This window comes from Phaethon aethereus (genome assembly GCF_964289735.1).
Source record: "Phaethon aethereus genome assembly, chromosome: 9".
NCBI lineage: Eukaryota > Metazoa > Chordata > Aves > Phaethontiformes > Phaethontidae > Phaethon > Phaethon aethereus.
Genome location: NC_138585.1, coordinates 19095491 through 19119601, shown reverse-complemented (window position 1 = coordinate 19119601; position 24111 = coordinate 19095491). Strand labels below are relative to the sequence as shown.

The following is a 24111-nucleotide window of genomic DNA, read 5'->3' as shown; positions in this document are numbered from 1 at the left end:
TCCCCCAGCTTGGGAAATAAATATTAGGAAATAATTCAGTCTTCCCATAACCTAGTAACCGATTGTGTGTTTCTGAAGCTGTTGCCAAGGACAGAAAGCTACAAGAACCTCTTCTCCTGTGCTATGCCCATCATTTCCATGTGGCAATATTGTAGTGTTATGATCGAAAAAGGTTGGCGAAGGAACATTGTAGGTAGCAGTAATATCACATCCTTCCTCTGCCAATAAACCCCACCACGCTCTTATTGCATAACACCCTGGAAGTAAGTAATTTCAGATACTTGTTGCTTCATTGCACAATCAAGGATATGGCTCATACCCTTCACAACTATTCAGATTGCACTACATCAAGTACTGTGCAACCTTCTTCCTGACAAATAGCGAAGATTTTTATACAAATGAATTCAGCCATTTTTCCTTCTATTTTGGTTTGTGAATTGCCCCACAAACCTTAAACTTGCAAATCAGTTCCTCCATTCCAGGAACTGCCAAAAGACAATATATTCAGAATTCAATGTAAGACCATATGTTCTGGTTTCAAAAGTAACTCTGACATGTAGGCATAGGTACCTACCTACTGATTTTCAATACAACCAGCTTGCCCAAATGCATGAGTTGCTTTTGCGTTTAATGTACACATTAGTGCAATAACTTAAAGTGAATTTTGTAAACATGCCTTTTCTCAAAATAATTACAGCCCAGAAATAAAAATTCTGTAAGATCCCACATGAACTGCATAGAGTTCAGTGCATTCTGGGCACCTAGCTCCCTTACATATGTCTGAAAATTTCCTTGCAATCATAATTTCTAATCAAAACTGTGATTATGCTAAATATTCTTAAAACTGGCATCTATTGCTACTCCATTTTTGGCTTGATTTCAGACTTTCTTACCATCTGATGTCTGCTTACACAATGAGGAGACTCTCTCCTTCTTGAAGGCAAAAATCCTAAACAGCTTTAAGGAAAAGTAGAAATAATTTCTACTGAATTTCAGTTAATCCAAACCAGGGAGAAATTGGAAACCTAACCCCACATCAGCCAAAAATTAATCCAGTTTCCATGGAAACCAGCACCATTCTTTGAAGCCTATTACAGAGAAACTGAGAAGAGTCATTATATATGCTGGCAGCACACCTTGATATGCATTCAAAATGCCTTTGCCTGCCTCCCTGAAGGTGTTACACTGCTCCTGACTCTTCTTCTACTGGAACCTCCTGCATTTATAAAAACTGAGCCTGATGTACTCACTCTGTGAACAGCATTTGGCTGTAAATGTATCAGTCAGCAGGAAGGGAGAAGGGTAGCTAAGCAAGCAGCGTGACGGTACCTTTGGTCACAGCAGAAGCATTAACTGTGGTGCTGATGGAGGAGGCTAGGGAAAAGCGACGGGTAACTTCTCTTTCCTTAGATTCCGGATCTGGGAGAACAGACAGATGCAATGCAGGGCAGGATTAGAGGTTAATAAGCACTGAGGGTAAAAGATGACCAAAGCAAAGCAGCAGCTGGAAAAGGGTAAGTAAAAGGTAGGTTGCTCCTCTAAAACAGCCAGGAAAAATACCCTCAACAAAGTGAAACACACAGAAAAGAGTTTATATGAACATACTTCTAAAGCAGTTCCAATTGCACCAATTTTAATACTTCAGAAAGGAGACTTATGCCAATTAATATTTTAGCAACCAACTAGGGTCTAAGTACAGCTACAAAACACAGAGAGGCGAGTATGATGGTTAGAACGGTGTGTGTGTGTCTACAGATGGGATTTGGGTTATTTCAGACACTGAGTTGCTTGTTCTGTGATGACTGACCTGAAATACACTGAAAAACAAACACGAATGGTTTGGACTTCACATTGGTCATTTCTGGAAGTTAACTGTGTGAATGCCTGAAAATGTTCTCTGATCCTCCAACCTTATCGGTGCAAATCAGCTTGGGGAAAGTGAAGGCAACAGAGCTTTTTTTTGTTTACTCCAATTAGGATCCTGCCTTTTTCTCAAAGCCCACTCAGGAATGAAGACACAACTTCCTCAGATTTCACTATGAGATGTGTGTAGCATTTTTGACTCAAAATATTTTATAAACAGATCAGAGGTATAAATGGACTGTCCGCTAGCACATGAGCACATGATGTTTCAAAACACGTCAAGGTCGTTATGCAGCCCTTAAGAGATTGTGTCTACACCTCTTCAAACCCATCAGTACACTTCTTGCACCTACCTACTACAGCAGCACCACTCGGGGGAAGAAGTTGATGGCTTACAAATATTTCAGGATTATCTTTTCAGTTTCTCCTGCTGAAAACACTCTACGCATATGTGCTGTATTACCCAAGTGAGTATTTCCATTGAGACATGAGTAAAGCTATTCATATGCTTCATATCTCAGTTTCAGTGAGATACTTGAACGCTTTACTATACTAGGTCATAACCTCAGTTGAAAATAGTATTAGAAGTGGAAATATTCTGTTGAAGCTTTTCAGATTTGTCAAAAACTATTTGTGATTTTTGTGTTTGGGTCTTTAAAAATATTGGAGAAATATTTAGGTAAAAATTAAATGGTTGGTTCTATTTTCACTGAAAAATTTCCTGGGATAGATATCACACAAAGCTCTTTGTAGCACATGTTTATATGCTTTGCTGATCTTAGCCCAGACATTCCCAGATAGTGATTCAGAGAGACTTTTCTGTTCCAATTGTCTTCTTTCTCTTATCATGTCTACCTTCTTTTTTCTCTGTCTCTCTGTCTTTTTTTTTTTTAATGGTTAAATAGCATACAGCACTGGAGTAAAGTAAGTTTCAGGTGATTTTACATTTCAAGTTTAAATGTCCAGTGCAGAATTATACTACTGTGAAGATTTCCTTGCCAGGGATCTTAAAATTCTCTTTCCCATTCCTCATCTTCGCATTTCCTTATTTTAGTGCTCAGACACAGAACATTTCTTTTTACTTTGTTTTTTCCATATTTCTGCCTAGTAAATGTCACATTTGCTGCATGTTTCCCACGGAGCAGAAATTAGCATGAGTGGTTGAACTGCAATTCTTATAATGTTTTATTATGCCAAAACACAGGAAACCATATAAGTTCCCTAAAATCTCCGTGCCATTTTAACTGTAGATTGGCTACTGTAAGAAGACCGTAAATTCTGCATGTGGCAATGCACTTCCTCATCAATTTACTCATAAAATCACATATATTCAAGTACATCCTTACTCACACCTCCTAAAAGGCTGAAGAAAAATGAGAGGTTAAACTCTGCTCTCAGTGAGAATTGCAATGGAATGACTCCATATTGAGGCTGCTGCAACTGCCCTTATTAAAATACAAAGAAAAGTTCACTTTGTAATTATGGTTTTGGGCTACATTTACACCACATCATGCAGCTCTTAGAGACCCTGTGCCGGCTCCAAGGAATATCAGCTTGGCTCTGCAAACCAGGACAGCTAATGCTGACCCGAGGGTGGGGGAGATGCAGAGTGCTACGAGTGTGGGTTTTCACAAGCTTTGGTGCCAGTTTCTGGTACGGCTGCTTTGGGTGTCTCTGCACTGATGGACTGCAGGATCGTGAAATTTCTCCTCCAGACATGAGCATTTTCTGGCCAAAACACCAACGTGCTTATATACAATGTTTTCTACCTCATCATATCCAGCCTGGGCAGACAGTTCAGCAATGCTTTGAGCATCCATGCTCTACAGCCAGTTGATACCTACCAGGCAATCATGTTTTCCTCCTAGTTAGTCTTGTTATTTTGTTGTTTAAACCTTCCCTTTTATGTGATCTGGACATGAACAGACACAGTGGGTCTGAAGCAAAGTATGCTCAGCTCAGCATGCCATCTCCTGCCATGGCCAGTAATGAATCCTTAGACAAAGGGGTCAAGAGCAGGACAAGCTCTTATTGCAGTAACTTCCCTGTTACCTTCTCACAGCTTCCGATCTGCCTTAACAGCCAGTCCATATAGTGCTAACACAGCTTTGCGTTGTCACTGCCTGCAGAAATGACCACACTCTGCAAATCATCCAGGCTATTTGCCAGCTGGTTTCCCCTAGGCCAGGACCAGATTAGCAACCGAACAGCACAAGAAAGTGAGATGAGATTGGGTAATGGAGGTCCTTCACAGGAATCTCAAGTGACCAGACCCAGCAAGTCTTTGAGGTGAGAGTGCCTACAGCTTAGCGGGTATGAACTCTTCTGAACTGTGCCTTGCTGTTTGGAACATGGAATGACTGAATAAAATGCAAGACATTTCACATGACAAGAAAAATTCAGTTAAAAGAGCAAAAGAGGCCCAAACCAAACGTGCAGAACCAAACTCACCCAAATTACTACATTTCTGAAATCTGTATTTTGTAATTGATTTCCCCAAGTCACAGGATCTGAAAACCACTCCCAATTTTGTATTCAGAACATTGAACTGGTTTGTTCATCTTGGATCTTACTACCAAGTGCAACCTTAACCTTGCAGCCAGAAACTTGTGGCTTCTCTGGCTCTTGTTGTATTCTTATCTACTGCATAACATTGTAATTTTTATTCTTTCATCTTGCTTCTTCCTCCTTTGATGCTCACCATCTGCATCACTGCACACTAACCCTTTATCTCACAGAGGAAATATAGTTTATCAGAACAGGAGAAAAGTCATATAATGACAATAAAAAGAATAATTACATTATCTTTTCAGAAGGTAATTGCCAAGGGTTATTCAATTTAATTTCTTTTCACATTTCTTTCTTTCCTCTAAAGTCTTTTCCTTGTGCAGCCATCACAGGAATATGCAATGCTCCTTACTCATGGATATTAAGTGTCTTCTAAACATTTATGCACAAAGACTGAGAACACAGCATTTTACAGTGTCATATAATATAATCAAGTAGAAATGGCAATAAACCGCCGATCTTCTGAATTCTGGTTCCTCAGTGAGGAACCAGTGAGAAGCCACTAGGCCATGGCTGAGCAACATTTGAAAAAACAAAGAGGTCCAACCAATGAACAATTTAACACATAAAAACCTCTTGTAGTACAACACAATGATACTCTTGCCTTCAAGCCAGTAAACTGCTGAAAGAAGTTAGGTTGGTGGTTTAAAACATGTTCACACTTTGGCCCTTGAGAGAAACTGGACATAAACATTATTTGCACTGTGCACCAGTAAAAGATCCACCAATCAGCTCAAAGGTTGCCTTGCCAACACTGCTGTGGGAGCAATTTTTGGTAATGGCATCTTTGAGAAGAGCCATATGTGTGTATTAGACAGGAGCATTTTAGTGAGATGCAGCAGCACTTTAGGAAATAGTGATGGATGGCACTATGGGATGGAGAGAACATTGTGGGAGTGCAGGAGACAGATGGCCAGAGACCAAATGCTGCATGGGGTGATTTTACCTTTGGGTGGAGCTCTGCGGTTGGAAAGACCTTGCAATGTGAATCGCTTTCTAGCAAGCGCTGTGCGCTCAAGGTTAAGGCTGGCGGAAGCATCAACTAGGAGAGAGAGGGAGAGGGAAGAGAAATAAGGAAGGAAGGGTCAGCTGTTCAGCTTATGGGAAAGGAAAGGTTAGCACTGGATGACAACTTAAAATAAATAAATAAATTTTGATTCAGTTCAAGCCTGAGCAAGAGCTAATCAATTAGAAAGGTGACATGAGGTCAGAGTGATTAAACAGCTGAGCCAAACGGAGCCCCTGGGTTGAGTTTGGCTCACTGAGTTTTAATGGAGAACAACAACAACAAAACAAAAACAAAGCAAAAGGTGAAGGGATGTAGCTCTCATCAAAGGAAAATACAGTTTAGCAGCAAGCTCATTACAAAGAATCTAGTGCCTTTTACTATGAAAACACATTATTGCGGTTGGCACATCAAGGTTGTAGGGAAAGATAAGAGAAGCAGCCTTGCAGTGCAGGACACGTACAGGCAGCAAGTGTTGCGAGCCATCCCACTTCTGCTATCCAGTACCAATACTGAAGAGTCTGCCATGATGAGCCCTATGGTATGCTCTCAGCCCTACCTGCTGAAGTCGGTCTAACAGCCTCCAAAGCTACCATTTAGTTATGCATTTGATGTCATGATTTGCTGGGGTATAAGGAGTGCCATGCCACCAAAGCTTACATGCCAGGCTTCTACATGAATAAACCATCTGTGCCACTTGACAGTCGCCTGAGGTAAGCCACGGATGGATCTAGGTCTCAAGGCCCTGGATTTGAAAAATACTCAGTTACTTGCATTGCAGGAAAGAGGTGGACTGAGATCAAACCCCTAGATCCATGCATTCCTGCCAAATTCTGCATCTGCCCCTTTCGTCACGTGAGCAGGTAGCATGCAGAAGATTTATTGCAAAGGAGCAGGAGAAAAGCCACGTGTTGGCTGCCTGGTTCTGTGCCTTAGGATTTAACCACTAGCTTTTTCCTCTGTATTTCATACACTGCCAAATGAAAATCATTAGAGGCACAAATGAAGACCAGAGGTACAATGGGAACATGAAGAGACAGTGAATCCACACTTGACGGACAAGCAACAGACAGACAAGCTGTGCTTCCAAAGGAAAGCGCATCCCATCACTTCCTGATTTGCAGCCAAGATAATCCAGGATCCGAAGTGACCGCAAGCATAGGTGGGTGTGAGATGAACAGATTTTAACAATACAAAAGTATTATAATGGTGTGGTTCAGCTCCTTCCACCCGGTGGCCTGATGCCAGCTTTGGGCCAGGCAGGTGCATCTGGTGAGGAGCAGCAGTTTCGGCTGTGGGGCTGTGCCCATGTGCACTGGGAAGCGTTTTTGGCTTTCAGACTGCCTGTGTTGGCCTAAGAGCCATTACCTGCCGTGGCTGCTCCCACTGCGAGGCAAACTTTGTAAAGATGCTGTAGCTTATAAAGAATCCAGGAACAGGTATATAAAACACGCTACTTTCTGTTTGCATGGAGCAAGAAAATCCATAGTATTTCATTATCACAGAGTCATGCAGCAAGTACAAATGTGTATAGGGGGAAGGTTTATATGCTAGTTCTTCAGCTATGCAATTATATCACTTCACTGAAGGACCCCTTAGGATTTCACAAGTCCCCACAGCTTTCCAGCATCAGACAATTATTAGAGATTGGTCTCTAATGACATGTCTCCACCTGAGTTATTTCAAACCTTCTCGTTCATTCTGCAGTTACACCAAATAATCCTGGAAACCATTTCCAAACATAATAAGGACTAGGTCCTGATGGGCAACAGGTTGCACATGAGCCTGCAACGCACACTTGTGGCAAAGGCAGCCAACAGCATCCTGGGCTGTGTTAGGCAGAGCCTTGCCAGCAGGTCCAGGAAGGTGATGCTTCCCTTCTACTGAGCCCAAGGTGAGACACATCTGGAGTGCTGTGACCTGTCCTGCGTTCCCCAGTACAAGAGAGACATGGACATACTTGAGTGAATCCAGTGAGAGGCCATGAAGATGATTAAGAGATTGCAGTAGCTTATGTGAGGAGAGAGTGAGAGACCTGGGATTGTTCAGCCTCTAGAAGAAAAGGCTCAGGGGCATCTTACCAATGTATATAGATTCCTGATGGGAGCAAGTAAAGAAGATGGAGGTAGACATTTCTCAGTGGAGCACAGTGACAGGATGAGAGTCAATGGGCACAAATTGAAATATGGGAAATTCCGTTTAAAAATACGAAAAAAATTTTTTTACTGTGAAGGTGGTTAAAGCCTGGGACAGCGTCCCGAAGGAGGTTGTGGAGTCTCCATTCTTGGAGATATTCAGAACCCACCTGGATACAGCCCTGAGCAACTTGCTCCAGCTGACCCTACTTTGAGCAGGGCAGTTCGATTACGTAGTCTCCAGAGGTTCCTGCAGGACTCAGCTCCCATGTGGCTTCAAGCCAGTGACTCTACCAATCAGGTTCACACAAAACACTGTTTTATATGTAGATAACTCAATCATACACACTTATTCATAAGAATAACGAAACTGAACTATCTTGCTAATAGTGTTCCCCCCACTCTGTACTATTGAAAGCAAACTGTACTTTAAAATCATGTGTTCAGATTAACTGCATAGCTATTGGGAGTATTAGAGTCAGTAGGTGGCACAAAAGAGACAGTTTTGGCAGAGCACTAGCCACCATGCTGCATGTGAACCGCAGCCCGTGCCCTCCCCTGCGCCCCGCAGCACCATTCCCCTGCGCCTTTGGAAGCAGGACCCAACTGTACACGTTTCAGGTGAGTTCAGCCCCTGCGGAGTCCCAACTAGAGGTGCCTCACCGGGACACAAAGTGTTGGTGGGACATCCGGAGCCGGAGAGCTCTTCCGCGGACGCGCTTCCGAGCGCCTTTTGGCAGCCTAGGGTGCGCACGCGCACCCAGAACCCGCGCAGCGGTGACGCGCTGGCCGGCTCTGCGGGAGCCGCCGCGTGCCAGCGGGTGAGGCGGCGCTCGGCTGAGCCAGCGGGAGCTACAGCCAGAGCCCGGGGGGGCTGGTCACGGGAAAGCAAAGGACAGAAGAATGACAATCAGCGTATAGGGTGATCCCAGTTCCCACACTCCTGTGCAAGCTGGACCAGTTGAAACACACCAAAAAATTTCCTGAAACAAAATTTTAAATGCGGTTTTATGAATGTCGAATGAAAGACTGCTTTTCAACTTTTTTTAATTTTAAAAACCTATATTTTTTAAAAAGAAATTTGTACTGAAACAGGTTTTTAACATTGGATTTTTTAATGAAGAATCTATAACTATCTCCCCAGAACGATGCATTATTGTAGTGATAAAACTTTTGGTGAAGAGCCTATTTTTCAAAGAAAAAATATTCCACTTTTTTTTTTACTATATTTATAAAGGGGCCTGCTGTTACTTTAAGCCTTTGGACATTTATCTCTTCTTTTAAGACGTCACACTTTTTTATATTATTATAAAAGTCTTTGCTCTAGCATTTCAAAGTACTACCTAAAAGAGAAACTACTGTTGAAAGTTTTTCTGTTCCTGCTACTGCCAGATGAGATCCAGTTTCTTTTTAGTGCTCATTTTAACCTACATTGTATTCAATACATCTATTGTATTTATGCCCTCAAATGATGGAGGGACTTTCTGTGAGTGCATGTGTGTTTATTTACTATACACTAGAGGGGAACCTATACACAAAGCAGGCAAAACAAATCTCTTTGGCATAAAACAAGGAAATTAGTTAGCAAAGTCCATAGACAATCTTAAAATTAAATATGGCTAGAAATCAACTTAGTCAGGATATAGAAGGCTAAAATATGCACACTATTTAGGCTTGCCAATGTGACACCCGTCTACAAGAAAGGCCGGAAGGAGGATCCTGGGAACTACAGGCCTGTCAGCCTGACCTCTGTTCCAGGGAAGATTATGGAGCGGTTGGTTTTGAGAGTGCTCACAGGGCATCTGCAGAACAGCCAAAGGATCAGGCCCAGCCAGCATGGGTTCATGAAAGGCAGGTCCTGCTTGACCAACCTGATCTCCTTCTATGACCAGGTGACCCGCCTAGTGGATGAGGGAAAGGCTGTGGACGTTGTCTACCTGGACTTTAGTAAAGCCTTTGACAGCGTCTCCCACAGCATTCTCCTGGAGAAACTGGCGGCTCGAGGCTTAGACGGGTTTACTCTTTGCTGGGTGAGGAACTGGCTGGATGGCCGAGCCCAGAGAGTTGTGGTGAATGGCGTTAAATCCGGCTGGCGGCCGGTCACGAGTGGTGTTCCCCAGGGCTCGGTTCTGGGACCAGTCTTGTTCAATATCTTTATAGATGATCTGGATGAGGGAATCGAGTGCTCCCTCAGTAAGTTTGCAGATGACACCAAGCTGAGTGGGAGTGTTGATCTGCTGGAGGGTAGGAGGGCTCTGCAGAGGGATCTGGACAGGCTGGATCAATGGGCAGAGGCCAACTGTATGAGGTTTAATAAGGCCAAGTGCAGGGTCCTGCACTTTGGCCACAACAACCCCATGCAATGCTACAGGCTTGGGGAGGAGTGGCTGGAGAGCAGCCCGGCGGAAAGGGACCTGGGGGTGCTGGTTGACAGCCGGCTGAATATGAGCCGGCAGTGTGCCCAGGTGGCCAAGAAGGCCAACAGCGTCCTGGCCTGTATCAGAAATAGTGTGGCCAGCAGGAGCAGGGAAGTGATTGTGCCCCTGTACTCGGCACTGGTGAGGCCGCACCTTGAATCCTGTGTTCAGTTTTGGGCCCCTCACTACAAGAAGGATGTTGAGGTGCTGGAGCGTGTCCAGAGAAGGGCAACGAAGCTGGTGAGGGGGCCGGAGCACATGTCTTATGAGGAGCGGCTGAGGGAACTGGGGTTGTTTAGTCTGGAGAAGAGGAGGCTGAGGGGAGACCTTATCGCTCTCTACAACTACCTGAAAGGGGGTTGTGGTGATGAGGGTGTTGGTCTCTTCTCCCAAGTAACTAGTGATAGGACAAGAGGAAATGGCCTCAAGTTGCGCCAGGGGAGGTTTAGATTGGATATTAGGAAAAATTTCTTCACTGAGAGGGTGGTCAGGCATTGGAACAGGCTGCCCAGGGAGGTGGTGGAGTCGCCATCCCTGGAAGTGTTCAAAAAACGTGTGGATGTGGCGCTTCAGGACATGGTTTAGGGGACATGGTGGTTCTGGATTAATGGTTGGACTTGATGATCTTAAAGGTCCTTTCCAACCTAGTGATTCTGTGATTCTGTGATTGCCCCCCAAATTCTATTTTTAAAAAACACAATTCGTATGAAGAGCGCTGTAATGCATCAAAACTCAGACTTAAAAAAATCCTAAACTGGTAACGCTTTTTGGTGTTCAGGAAATTTCACAGTACACTCACTCAGCTTTGTAGCATTGTTTTTTTGATGTTGGGTTTAAACAACATACATTTAAAGTATCCTCTTCAAACTCCAGAAATGAGTGTGCAAAAATAAAAATATTACCCTTTGGAAGCAAAAACCTCTGTCTCAGAACTCCTACCTCTCTTTTGTCTGGCACTGGGACTGGAATTCCTGTTTTTATTGTTAGATGCTTCCACGTTTGATGTCTCAGATTTGTTTTCATATATACTCGATGACTTCCTGCTATACCTTTGGACAAAAGAAATACAAAAATAGTTACGTTCCTGCTTAATACCTAATGGAGCACTGAGCACTAAGCATTCTTTTTTACCCTCAGATACAGAAGCCTAAGGAATAAAGGGCAAGTTTTAAAATTCTCTGTGCTATAGAATTCTGCATCTGTGCAGGCACGTATGGTGGAAAAACCCATTCTAGCCCTTGCCTCCTTTCCACACCACACAGTAAGGTGTGTCCTTAGTGAGAGCTGAAAAGGGAAAAATGGAAGAAGAAACTGGTTGTCTGCACAAGCTCTTTTTGCAAGTCCAACAGATTTGGAATAAAGGAGTGGGAAACCAGGTTAGAAAAGAGGAGCCCAGTTTTCCATCCTTTGCAGCATAATTGTATTTGGAGAGAAATAGATACTGGATGGTCACATAGAGGTCATACCATGCACAGGGGAACATATGGATTCCATGGCTCCAGGATCCCTCAACTTCTGTTTCTTCTGCCCTTTGAAAACATGAATCCAAGCGGGATATCCCTGTCTACAGCTGAACCACAGACGAGGGGATCCATCTTGCCAGATTTGCACAGATTTGCACAGATTTGCACAGCCTTGCTGTCCATAATGGGAATGACCCCCTGCACCAGGTTTGTAGGACATTCGAGCTGCAAGGTTTTCTCATGGTTCTTATCCTCATTGTTTTGCTATTGTCTGGCAGTTTAGTTGAGTGTTTGGCTGTTATCCTTGGCAGACTGAATGTTCCACACATTGCATTGTATCTACACACTTGAAATACTCTTTCACAAAATGCTCATTATTAACATGCATCAGCAATTACATTGCTGTTTACAATTACCATATGAACTGTTATACTTAACATTCATAGCATTTGTCTTGCTGTAAGGGAAGGTCCAAAATATCACTAAAAACTTAAAAACATTTGGAACACTAGAGATCTATGAATACATTTGATAACTACAAGGCAGCCTGGGACTCATTGCTTTGTATTTGAACCTCTGACCTGTTCCTGATGGAACCTTAACAGAGGTCTCTGCTACCTCCTGTACTAAATCAAAATGTGATTTTGCAGCCTGATGTCAGGTACAAAATGAGGCTCAAAATAAATATGGGAACAAATCCAAAGCACACTCACATTTCCTTATTCTTTTTTCTCTGTTCCTTTCCAGCTAGGCTGAGATAACTGTGAAACGTGCAGCTGATAGAGTTAAAGATTTACAGCTGTGAGAAAGACACCAAGAAAACACTCGAGCTTCTCTGAAACAGCGTATGCAGTAAAACTCCGAGTGTTGGTGTGTATCTATGTGCACAGGATATTTTTACATAGATGCATGACTGAATCAGTCATTTCCACGAAAGCAGATAGTTAAACCGTTAGAACAATAGTCTATTGAAGTTTCATATATTTAAACAGATTAGAAAACAATACAAAAGGATTATTTCGTTATCGCTGAAATGCAGCAGCCATCCCTTGAAAGAGAGACAGCAGCAATAGATACCACAGGGCATCTCATTTTAGGTTTAAGCACTGAAACTTTGAGGAAGAATTTACAGAGAGATCATTTCAATATATCGAACAGGACTTAGGGACATTCAATAAACACCTGTATTAAGGGCACTGGCTCTAAGTGTCTCTTTTGCAGAGATCTCAGCTCCAGTCCTGAGTCAGGCCTCAAGTGCTGGAATTGCAGCCCCAAGTGCTGCAGTGGTATATAAAAAAGTGAAGAGGATGGTCTTTGTCATTGAACAGATATGGCTTGGGGAGGGGAGAGTGTCCTGCAAACAGATTTTCCCAATGTCACAGTACAGGTTTGACAATTCCAAATAAACAGAAGAGTCATTGTTACACATGGGCAACCCAGTAGAGAGTGTCTATTAGTTAGATAAAATCTCAATAATTAACCAGCCTTCAACCACTGGCAGAGCACTGATGATGCCGATTGCTCTTTAGCTAATACTGTCACTGGCTTACTTGTAGCACCTTTCACAACTGGGGCTGCTTAGTCATGTCAGTCATAAACACAGACTATGCCCATCTGGGTGGCTGTCACAAAGTCTAGCTTCTTCCTTTCTCTCCTTGCCACCACCCAGCATCCCAAAAGAGGCTGCAGAAAGGGCTCCACAGTCTGAAGAATTCTGGATCCACTCTTTCACATCAGCCAGTGCAAAGCTACCTCGTGCTGCAATTAGCCCGTCCTTACTTCTCTTTGAGACACGTATTACAGAGGACCAAGGTGGCCTCAGTTTATAAAAGCCAATAGGACACTCTGTACTTTGTTTCACTCATGAAAGCCCAGGACTTTGTTCTTTCATGAAGACTTACTATATTCTTCCTGTCTCTATAATAACCCAGCATTTGGAGCAGAAACTTCTAACGTCTCCTCCTATGGCATAGTTGGCAGAGTGAGGACAACAAGCACTTCATTTTTCCTTTGGTTTAATCCACTCTAGGACAAATAGCTAATCACATGGCCTTTCTTCCTGGAGTTAATTAATTTTCTGTTGCCATATTTTGTCTATAATTTGTGCTCTAAAAATTCTCACTTGAAGAGCCTTATAAGAGGGACATACATTTGGATTGACTTGAAACATTTTTGTGATTGCATTTCATATTTCATTGGAACAATTTTCTCCTATCCCCAAGGTGGATAGGTTTTTCACCCTTAAACCTTTTCAGCTTAAACCTTAAACAAAGCAAATGTAACGAAGCCTAGAAAAAATATGGTAGAGATGAACAGCACTGCATCTGTTTAGAATTTGTAGCATCAAGTTGCACAACTCTCAAAGGTTGGCTGTGTTACCTGGGATCTCTTGGTTTCATTGATCCTGCTAAAATTTTACAGATATATCCCATGCCAACTTGCATTAAACTTGCCCAGCAATTGGGTCATTACAAAAATTTGCTGACAGCTCTATTGAACATCCTGGAAATGTTCCAACACATTTTGTCTAAACTTGAGTTAATCCACAGCATATGGTTCTTTTGTAAAACCAAATTATCAGCTTTGAAATGAATTCTGCATTGTGATTTTTACTTTCCCCATGAGCAAAACCTTTATGTACAGGTACATGTCTTTAAAGAATTTTAAGACAATCAAGTAAGTTCGTACCCAGGAAGACAAACACAGAAAACTAAGAATTTATGCACTGCAAAAGCACACAGGCAAGACAAAACATGGCCCAGATATGCTATGATAGCTGTCATTACCTGCTTGCATTGGAGGAATCCATTGGTGCATGGTATACACTCTCAGTGATTCTTTGGTGCAGTTGACTTGCTTCTGTTAAAGTAAAAAGAAATTGCATAAGTTGCTTCATTGTTTGCATAGAAGGTGGGAGAGAGAGTGAGAAATACAAGAGATTTTGACTGCTGCTGCAGTCAAAAATCAAAGTATGAATACTCGTACTTGAACAGAAAGGTGATCTTAAAGGCTGAAAACTTTGGTCACGCAAACAGCTCTTCTACCCATATTTTTTCAGTGCAGAAGAGATTTCTTCCCCTACCACCTTCTCTTTCCTCTGTACCTCTTCCTAGCTCACTGCACAACTTGGATCTAGAGAATGGACATGTTGGCATTTTTCCCAGAATACATTACAAGTTTTGTGGCTCAGAGATTTGTCTGGATTTAGCAACACATGTACATCAGTCCTTTTGCACACACAGCCATCTAGTAGAATGTATCCCCATCCCTCTGAAGAATGCTTTTGCTCAGCGTCTTGGACAAACAGCAATAATAAAATGTTACTCAGGTGCCACTTGTTCACTCTTTCTGCATAGCTGCAAGGTAGCAACAGACTCATTTGTACCTATGTCCACTAACTGCTGAGTGGAGAAAGATGATAAGAAAGATGCTGACAACCTGGTTTTCAGGGCCAGGAGAGTTAGACACTGAGAAGTGAGGAGGCAATGGAAGGAGCTGCTTTCAAACTCTCAGATTGCTGAGATCCTAGGGCTATTTCACTCTGGAAGAAGATGAAGCTCCTGTCAATGAAAGGAGAACAGACAAGGGGACAGGAGCAGCACTGAACGATTAAACTTAAGGTCCTTTGTGTGTGGGAATGCTGGGAGAAAGGAGCACTCTGGGTGGGGCATCAGAAGTAGCTCCATTCCTGGTTTTGGCAACTGATTCACAGCCTTGCACAAATCCCTTAAGGTGCATCCTTATTCCTTTGCCTGGAAGAGACAGTTATGCTCTTCGGGGTGACGGATCAAGGTGTTACCCAAAGCCTTGTCATCATACCATGCTCACTGCAATATACGATAGGGGGTGTATATACACTAAGTGTTTGGACACTGATGACCCATATGTTAAACTATTTATCACATACCTTTGGCCACCTTCTTTGCCCTTTACTCAGTCATTCATCTCAGCTGGTTCCTTCCAACATTCCAACCTCCTTTGCAACTCCTAACAACAGTCATTAAAAACAGCCCAGACAAACAAATGTATCCCTCTTCCTTCTCTCATTACAATGCACAGTTGGAGAAATATCCAGTCTTGGATTAAGCATGAATTAAGGCCTCTTGTTTCATGAGTCACTGGAAATAGAAACAACTGTTTAAAACCACAGGACAAAGCATTTGCTTCCTGCCATCAGTATTGTAATAAGGGCTTTGATTCATGTGATCACTTGGGAAAAGGCAATGGGAAGAGCTGCAATAGCATATAAGACAATTTCTGCCCTCTGACTGCTGTTCTGCTGGATTCATAATGAAGGAAAGCTTGACTTTGCTCATAGAGTAGGATGAAAGTCATCCTTAGATGTTCTCAAGATCAGACTGGATAAAGTCTTGAATAACTTGGTTTTGACCAATAACTAACTCTGCTTTGAGCAGGATGTTGGACTATGATGTCCTGAGGTCCCTTGAAACCTGAAATATTCTAGGATCCTATGATCTTAAGACAAAACAATAAAGAGTACCAAAATATAAATATTTTCAAAAACTTTTCATTTTGATTCCTGCAGATTTCTCTGGAAAAATGCATAGTAACTACAGCATATAAATCTTTGTGCTACAAAGATTTCACAAATGCTCATCAGCTTCATTTTCTTTGCCTAGAAACACACATGGAAGATTAGCACTCTATCCTATTAAACACATACATTTTCTCCCTAAGCTACTCTTCTCTGCTGTGGTAGCCTAAGTAAAGCCAGCTTTTATACTTCAGAAGTAAATATTACAAATCATATCAGAGAGTCCCTAGATCAAGTCCTGAAACTGCACTGATAACAATCTTGAGTTCTTTCCCCAGCAGTTCCTGCTGAACTGACCACAGTGAAATTCAGAATAAAAAGGAGAAAGGATGAAGACAAGAATTGTAACTAAAGAACTGAGTAGTAAGCATTGTAAATAAGTATGTTGTCATGGGTTGGATTAAATTGCTGAGGCTAATGTGGATAGTTGTTTCCCTCCATTTAAGGAGACTGTAAGAACTCATTGTCTTTGTGAAACAGACAATTAAAATAAAGGTGACCTCTACAGTTAAAGCACAGGCACAGGTTTCCACCTAGGACAAAGTCTGCTTAGGAATCTGAAGGATGTGGGTGGAGAGGCTTTGCCAGCATTGCTTTAAAGAGAGGGGTGTGTAGGAGAGAAGCAGAAAATGACAGAACAAGGTGAGAAGTAATGCCAGGGCCGAGGAAAAGTCTCTGTTGGACACTGCCATGTTGTGGGTTTTTTTTCCTAAGAGAGCCTGAAAAATGGCTTTTAGGACTCTGTACATTCTTGTTAACAAACAGAATATTATCTCAGATACCTTTCATCACTATGTTCTCTTACTATCTGGAATAACCTAACTGAATTGTGTCTTTCTTAAGTTCAATATCTTACATAAAAAAGGGCGTCGTTACTTTAGGTACTTATGAGGGTTCAATCATTCATGTGTTGAGCGTGTGACAAATCACCTTCATAGTGACATCTCTGTGAGAGAGGGAAATGTCATTAATTGTGTTTTACAGGGAGGTCACTAAGATAAAAAGATGGGATAACTGACTGACATTTAAAACATAAGGTGGGTGACAAGTTTTAAAATAAAAACCCTCAAAAACCCCACAACGCACAACAAACAATAGGACAGAGAGGAACAGTTGCTGTGTCCAGTCATGTATGTGGAAGGAGATCTTCTGTGTCAGGTCTTGTGAGAATGCACAGAGTGAAGGCTGAGACCCCATCTCCTCACATGCTGATGTAAATAGATGTTTCTAAGGTTGTGACTTGAGAGGGAGAACAGAGGAAAATCATGTTCCTCTGAGTAACTGTGAATGGAATAATTATTCATGCTATTTCTGAAGTTCTAAGAGATTATCTTTGATCGGGACAAGGGTTTAAATCCCAGCAATGCTGCAACCACCAACTGATACTTGCACAGAAGATTTTTTCTTGCTGATTTCACTGGTGGTACTGGACGGCACTGGAACTCCTCCGAGCTCCATGTTGTCACACACAGCTACAGAAGGAAGGCAACATTACCAGATCTCGCTCTCTGTGTCCTACCTCTACATGCTTCAAGTTGTCCTGTCAGGACTTTGCGAATCTCTGAAATCCAGGTGTTTTTCAGCTCAACAGAAGATGCCTGAGAACACAAGAGGAAAAGGCAAAGCAGATCTAGTTAAAACGTGCTGCAAATCACTTGGCTGCCCTGACCTACATTTGCTCTCAATTTTCCCAAGGAATGGAACACTGTGGCCAGCTTTGAGCAAAGCAGAGGATGCTCTTCAAGATGGAAAAGTTACCATGCATGTAAGGTTCTGTCCTTGCTTTTCTGTCCAGTGTTCCAAGTAATTTTCCACTACTTTGTTTCCTCTGTGACACAAAATCATGATCATTTTCACAATGATAAATTGGTAATTGCAGTGCCAACACAACAATGAATCTTCCAATGGCTATTGTTTCTTGAGTGTATAGGACAGCAAAAGTCATGAAACTGAAAACTTTCTTAAAAACAATTCAATTAAAAGGAAGTATAGTCCTTGCAAAAAAAAAAAAAAGGATTGTTGTTACCTGAATGATATAGACCTCTTCTCTGCCATTATACCAGATCTCAAACTTCTTGTTATCCCCTTTTACATTTTCTGTAATGCCCACAGTGCTCATCTGTTACAAAACAGAAAATAAACAGCTGGAATCTAGAAAGTGTCAATAGACTTTACACTGTTTATCCTCTGAGAAGCATTTTTAAAAGGCTACATTCACTTCTGCACCTTAGGGAGTCATTAAAAGTAAAATTCAGAACGTGTTACTTCTCAACATCTAATTTATCATTCACCTTTTTGATTGCTACAGGAAAAATTAAAAAAAACAAGTGCTCAAAAGTAACACAGGTTAATGTCTGATCATCAGCTTCTCCTCTTTGCTTTTTTTTGCTTGAACTGTAGGTCAGTTTTCAAGCCTATCCTGGCTTTGTCCACCTATACAAATTTTCAGTTTGAGAAAGATGGTATTTTCAACTTGCCACCACTGACTTGCTGAGGTGGGAGAAGAAAAGGCATGGAAAAGGACTTTGTGAGATTTAACAACTCATCTGCAAATCCAGACAACACAAAAAAATTCAATATAGTTTCAGGAAAATTAAAAAAGGTGAGCAAGGAGCTAAGTGCCTAACTAGGCAAGATGAACAAGGAGCTGAAGAAAATAATTCTAGGTTTCTTAAATGATAGATTCTTAACCACAATTTTGAAGTCCAGCTGTTACTATACTTAGCAGCTTCCCATCTTCTTCCTGTATTTGTTCATCGCCCTCGTTCTGATTTGCCTCAGCATTAGATTTGAAGATTTAAACAGCTTTATGTCATCATTCCTGCTATCTCCACAGAAGGAAACTTCAAACATTTATATGAATTGGTTCACTCCTTGAACCAGGTTCCATTACAAATCCTGTCTGCTTACCCTGTAATAACTTTGCAGCATTACACTTGACTGGCGTTAGTTGTCTGAAGTCACAAGTGTCACACCAATGTGCTTAAAGGGAAAATTTGCCCTACTTGTGAATCTCATCTTAACAGAAAATGTCCTGACTCATATCTGGAAATGTCACTCTTGCAAATAAAAGGGCACTTCTACTGTACTCTGATTCATCTGTAGCTATTACTGTCCGAGAATATACCTGCTCGACTGATGTCAATAGTAAAACTTGCAGTAGAACTGAACTTGGAGGATGCTCATGAGCAGAACAATGAGAGATGCAGATCCATTCAGTCTTGCTTCTCTTTATGGGATGCTGGGCAAGAAAACACAAGGTGCCCTTTTGTATCAAGTTGCAAAACCAAGGTTCGCATTTGGAGTTGCAGGACATATGGCTGAGTCTGTCTCCAGATCAAAACTAAATGGGAGCTTTCATTTACTCAGGGTTGCAAGATAGCTCCAGATATGTGTAGCTTCTTCAAGTCTCCTCATGGAAACATCACTGTGTTGTGAAAACACCAGATTTATTTCTCTCCCCCACCATTACCACATTTATTACCTTTAATGAATTTTTAAAGCTGTATGAAGCTGTCTTCTCATGGCCATCTGTGTTCTCCTCCCGTTTCTTGCAGAAAAGCAGCATCTTTGTATAGAGGAAGAGGTGTCTCTGCATTGGTTTGAATCTAGCCAAGTCCTTCACCTTGTTGTGCCCCTTCTTGTGGTCAGTCCACACATTGAAGGAACCTTGCATCAACAGCTTGCCAAGCTCACTGACATCCCCCTAACAAACAAGGAAAAGGAGAGCCTACATCACGTTCAAACTGCGGTAATCCCAGGCACAGTTCTTTCCCCTAGTGGTGTTTAAGCTTCCAGAGAGAGGCATGTGCCTAGGCATACCTGGTGTTGGAGAGTAGACATGTTACAGCTGGAATCTCATCTGCACATGTCTCCTTGCTAAACCTGTGTGGTTTCTTCATATAACCATTAACCCATTGTTTTCCATGTCCATAATTCACAGTTTGTCTCCCCATTCATAGTTAGTGCCTAAGGTCTGTCTCAGGACCTCTTTGGATCTGACACACAGGCTGTCCTCTCTGATGAAGCATCTTCTGACAAGAGCTAGGTTTCAAGACTTCTGACTCCAAGGCAGTACGAAGGCCCAGTGCAGTCCGGATATCCAAGCAAAGGCCTTGGCTCTGAAAGATCTAGGTTCAGTTTCTGCTCTGCTACGAACTTCTACTATCCCTGGGCAAAACCTTAAAAGATGCTTAGATGTCTGAAGACAGAGATTAGTGCCTAGAGGTATGTAGGTGTGTAATTCCCTCCCATTGCAAAATAGTTTTTAAAAGCTTTGTCGATAGTTTTGCTCACCATCTGCAAACTATGCAATGCTGCAGAGCCTTGGGCAAAGCGGGAGCAAGTGCACCAAGGAGCCATAAAAGTACCTGAGGGAGAGTGAACCTAAGCAGGAACTAGACCTTTCTAAGTTAAAGCCCTTGTCTGAGGACCACTGATGGGAAAATACTTCAGCTGATATAAATATTTGGCTCAGATGCCACCAGCACAACCATTTATAGCACAGTTCAGTACTAAAGAGTGTAGCAATGTGTGGATAGAGGACATCTATATGGTAATGGGCTTCAACAAACAAAAATAAACATAATTATCCTAGCAGCAAGTTTTTCTAGGAGTGCTTTGTATAATAAGTTAAGGGAATAAGCTCAGTGCATTATTAAAGTGCTTATTTTCAACATTTGTATGTTCTGTTGATTATAAGGTGAAGATGTTGGCTCCAAATGGGAATATCTGATTTCTTAAACTACAGATTGCAACGTGTTCTCCCTTTTACTGCCCATCCTCTACCCTAGATCCAACTACAAAACCAGGGTTTGATTAGGTACTTTTCTACTCCATATCAGGGTATTATTAGTCTCCAAAGCATTCAAAAAACCTCAGTAATTTCCATAACAGTCTCTCATCTCTAATACATAGAGTTGGATTTTTTTATTTGTGCAGACAGACTCTGTGTGTTTGTATTTATATGTGCATGCAGATGTAAACTGCAAGCCTGTGAAAAGCATATTGATGAGATGTAAAGCTAAATAAAAGAACCCCAAATGAATGTATTTTCTACATAGTGCTGGCAATGGTGAGAGGCTCCTGTCACTCCAGGCTCTGTTCGATACATCACTGAGATCCAGAAGCTCAGTTCAACTCTTGTGATATGTCCGTCTCTTCAATCTCGGATCTAGGATTGGGATTATAGTAAATGAAATAGGAGGCTACAACTGCAGAGAGAAGAGGATGGACAGGGATGGCAGTCTGCAGCAATCCCACAAAAGACTTTTAATATTAGCCCACAAGCCCTGGACTTTCTCTTCAGTCTGGGCAGCAAATAGAGAGGAGGACACCATTTCTGGTAACTTGTGCTAGTGGACAGCAATATTTTGTCCTAAAGGAAGTTTATTTAAAATGGAGGATTTGATCACTATCTCAAATATAATTATTCCCTGTTAGAACAATACACTGTATCTCATGTTTATGGAAGATGAGAGGTACATATGAATGGCTTAAGTCCTGGATAACTCGTGGATAAACTACCCAGGCCAAATTGTATAAAAATGTTAGGGTGATAGTAGGAAACATCTCTAAAACTTCTGCTCTCTGAGCTTTACTCTACTTTTTTTGTGGCTTTGCCTAAAGATAAAATAAATAAATAAAAATCCAAAACCAACCCCAAACTTATATGTTAGAAATTTCATACACAAAAGTTCAGCTCCTCAAGTCTGCATGTACATAAGTCCAAGAAGCAGAATATCCTATGCAGTTTAGGAGCATTCATCAGCTGCCATAAAACCTGCTTTTCTGCTGGCATAATATCCTTCTCTGAAAGGTGTTCTAGGCAAGTATTTCTATCATGCCTGTGTGGGAAAGGCTCCACAAGATGGGGTGCAGTTTCATGAGCTATGGGCAGTATTTATTTGGCATCACAGCTGAGCACCTGGGACAGGTGGAATGGGGAGAAGAAATTATTGGGTTCATCCTCTTTCACACTTTCACCCCATTTAGTAATCACGTAACCAGCCATCTCAGGAATGCTGTCGGTATCGGGCTATGCAGCAGCCATGTTGCACTTTGTCATGTCTTTCAGTTCAGCTAACAAAGCAGAGGTAAAAGTCTAGTCCTTGGAACTACTATCTGGCATTTCATGGAAGGCTGGCAAATTCACAAGTAGAAGATGAAATGGAACAGGAATGCTTTGTTGAGTTCCTGAGTACAAAACTACTCTGAGATTTTAAAGTAAGGAACAGGCAAAAGGGTGACCTCAACATTTACATGGATAGGAATCTGGACAGATCTCTTCTGCTCAGGATAGTATGTTACCTTTCTTGGAGAAGTCTTCTGCCCATACCTTACGGAACTGTTTAAAAACAAATTTTTGTAAAATTGCTGTAACTACATACATTTAAACTGGGAAAAATGGGAGGAAAGCTACCTTTCTCTTTGGGGATGAATCATAAACAGTGGAAACTAGGGAAGTAAAATGTGCTGTATCCGTGAGATTCCCATGCCCATGTTGACTGGTCCAAGTCTGCAATAATAATATCCAGGCTTTAAAGAGTCTTTCTAAAAATTAATCTCTGAAACACTCAGAATTAGCCATAACTAGAATGGGTCAGAGAAGCTTTCACAACCTATTTCACCTGACACCTAGAAGGCTGTAAAAGACTCACTACTGAAACCAAATGGATTCGAACCAAAAAAAACCAACCACACACAGAGGAAAAGTCCTATCTTTCTTGCAAATACAAATGAAGACTTGGTGGTTTCAAAATAAAACTGTTGAACAAGGTAATGTGTTCAGCAATGTGCAAGTTACCAGCTTGTGCAGCAGTGGCTGGAAACCCCAGGAGGAGCCAACAGGCTGTCACTGCAACCAGCAACTCAAAAAGGCCCATCAAGCGAAACCACCCTGAGTGCTGGGAACAGTGGCACCAGGACAAAGACATCTGTCCCTAGCAAGTGCATAAAAGAAAGGCTGGAGAAACCTGGAAGCAGCAGAGATATGTCTAAATGTTCATTTACACTGCTCCAGGAAAAACTTTTCACAAAACAAAGTTGCTCAAACGGAAAGTTTGTGTACTATGATGGAAAAGTGAGCACAAGCTTTGCCACTCGCTTTAAATAAAAAAAAAACCAGCTTCCCAAGAGTAGGAAAATTAGAAGAAAAACTGACTACAAAAGTGAACCAGGTTTGCTTTCATTCTCAGGTACAAAGAAACAAGAATAAAACATACAGAATTAAAATTATTTTACCATTCAGTTTTAGAGTTCTCAAGGGTTTTACTGGTAGCAGTTTAAATATATTTGGACAAATCCTCATCCATAGTGAGTCACTTTAGGCTGTTGGCTTGTGTCTCTACATTTAAATAAAATACATAGCTGACAATACTTTTTTTACATCCAATTATACCAGTATGAAATATTTCATTTTAAGACCAGCATTTTCTTCTCCGTTACTGAAATTAATATTTGTTCAGTGAAGATTCAAAAGTATATAGCATCTCTGCTCCATCAGAAGATATATTGGTAAAGAATTCTCTAAGAACTTCCAATGTCAGAAACAGTCACGTGCTGGATTTGACCTTGTATGTTGCAGAAATTAAAAAGCTAATGAGCTATTTCTGTTCAGCCAAAAAATATGAATATAGTAGGCTTCTCCTACCTTGAGAAAACTTGGAAAAACTGAAAATTACATGGTAATCTTAGCAAAAATATACTGCTAATCTAAACTAAGCAGGAAAACTTCATGCTATATTATTAATCTAACCCCAACTCTCAGTGCAAAGACATACAGCACAAGACCCCACTGATATTTCAAAAGGGGTGTAGCTCATAGCTGTGCAGAAGGCTGGAATAAAGTATATACTTTACTTAAGTTTGTCAGGTTTGGTAGACCTAAGCTGTGCTTAGGACCTGTGATGTTTCTCTGATTCACAGGCACTACAGCTAGTGTATGTGTTTACTAATACAGCAACGTGGCCACTGCTTCACATTCAACCCTGTGCAGCTACTGCAGGCTAAGAACTCCTATTCTCATCTCAAATGTAATACACAATCCACAGGAGCCTGTCCAACTGTGTACAGCACTGGATCTAGGACACACAGCCAAGCATGA

The 24111-nt window shown here is 41.6% G+C and overlaps 1 protein-coding gene across 1 annotated transcript in view; it reads right to left on the bottom strand.

The window, feature by feature from the left end:
* Positions 1 to 24111, bottom strand: part of MCF2L2 (MCF.2 cell line derived transforming sequence-like 2) — a gene marked incomplete at its 5' end in the record, with an annotated part of 165038 nt that overhangs the window by 8915 nt on the left and 132012 nt on the right. The window contains 7 exons of the mRNA XM_082003683.1: positions 1330 to 1419; positions 5378 to 5473; positions 10929 to 11038; positions 14239 to 14311; positions 17527 to 17605; positions 18034 to 18126; positions 19492 to 19713. Coding sequence (XP_081859809.1) covers positions 1330 to 1419; positions 5378 to 5473; positions 10929 to 11038; positions 14239 to 14311; positions 17527 to 17605; positions 18034 to 18126; positions 19492 to 19713 — 763 coding nt within the window. The remainder of the gene's footprint in view (positions 1 to 1329; positions 1420 to 5377; positions 5474 to 10928; positions 11039 to 14238; positions 14312 to 17526; positions 17606 to 18033; positions 18127 to 19491; positions 19714 to 24111) is intronic.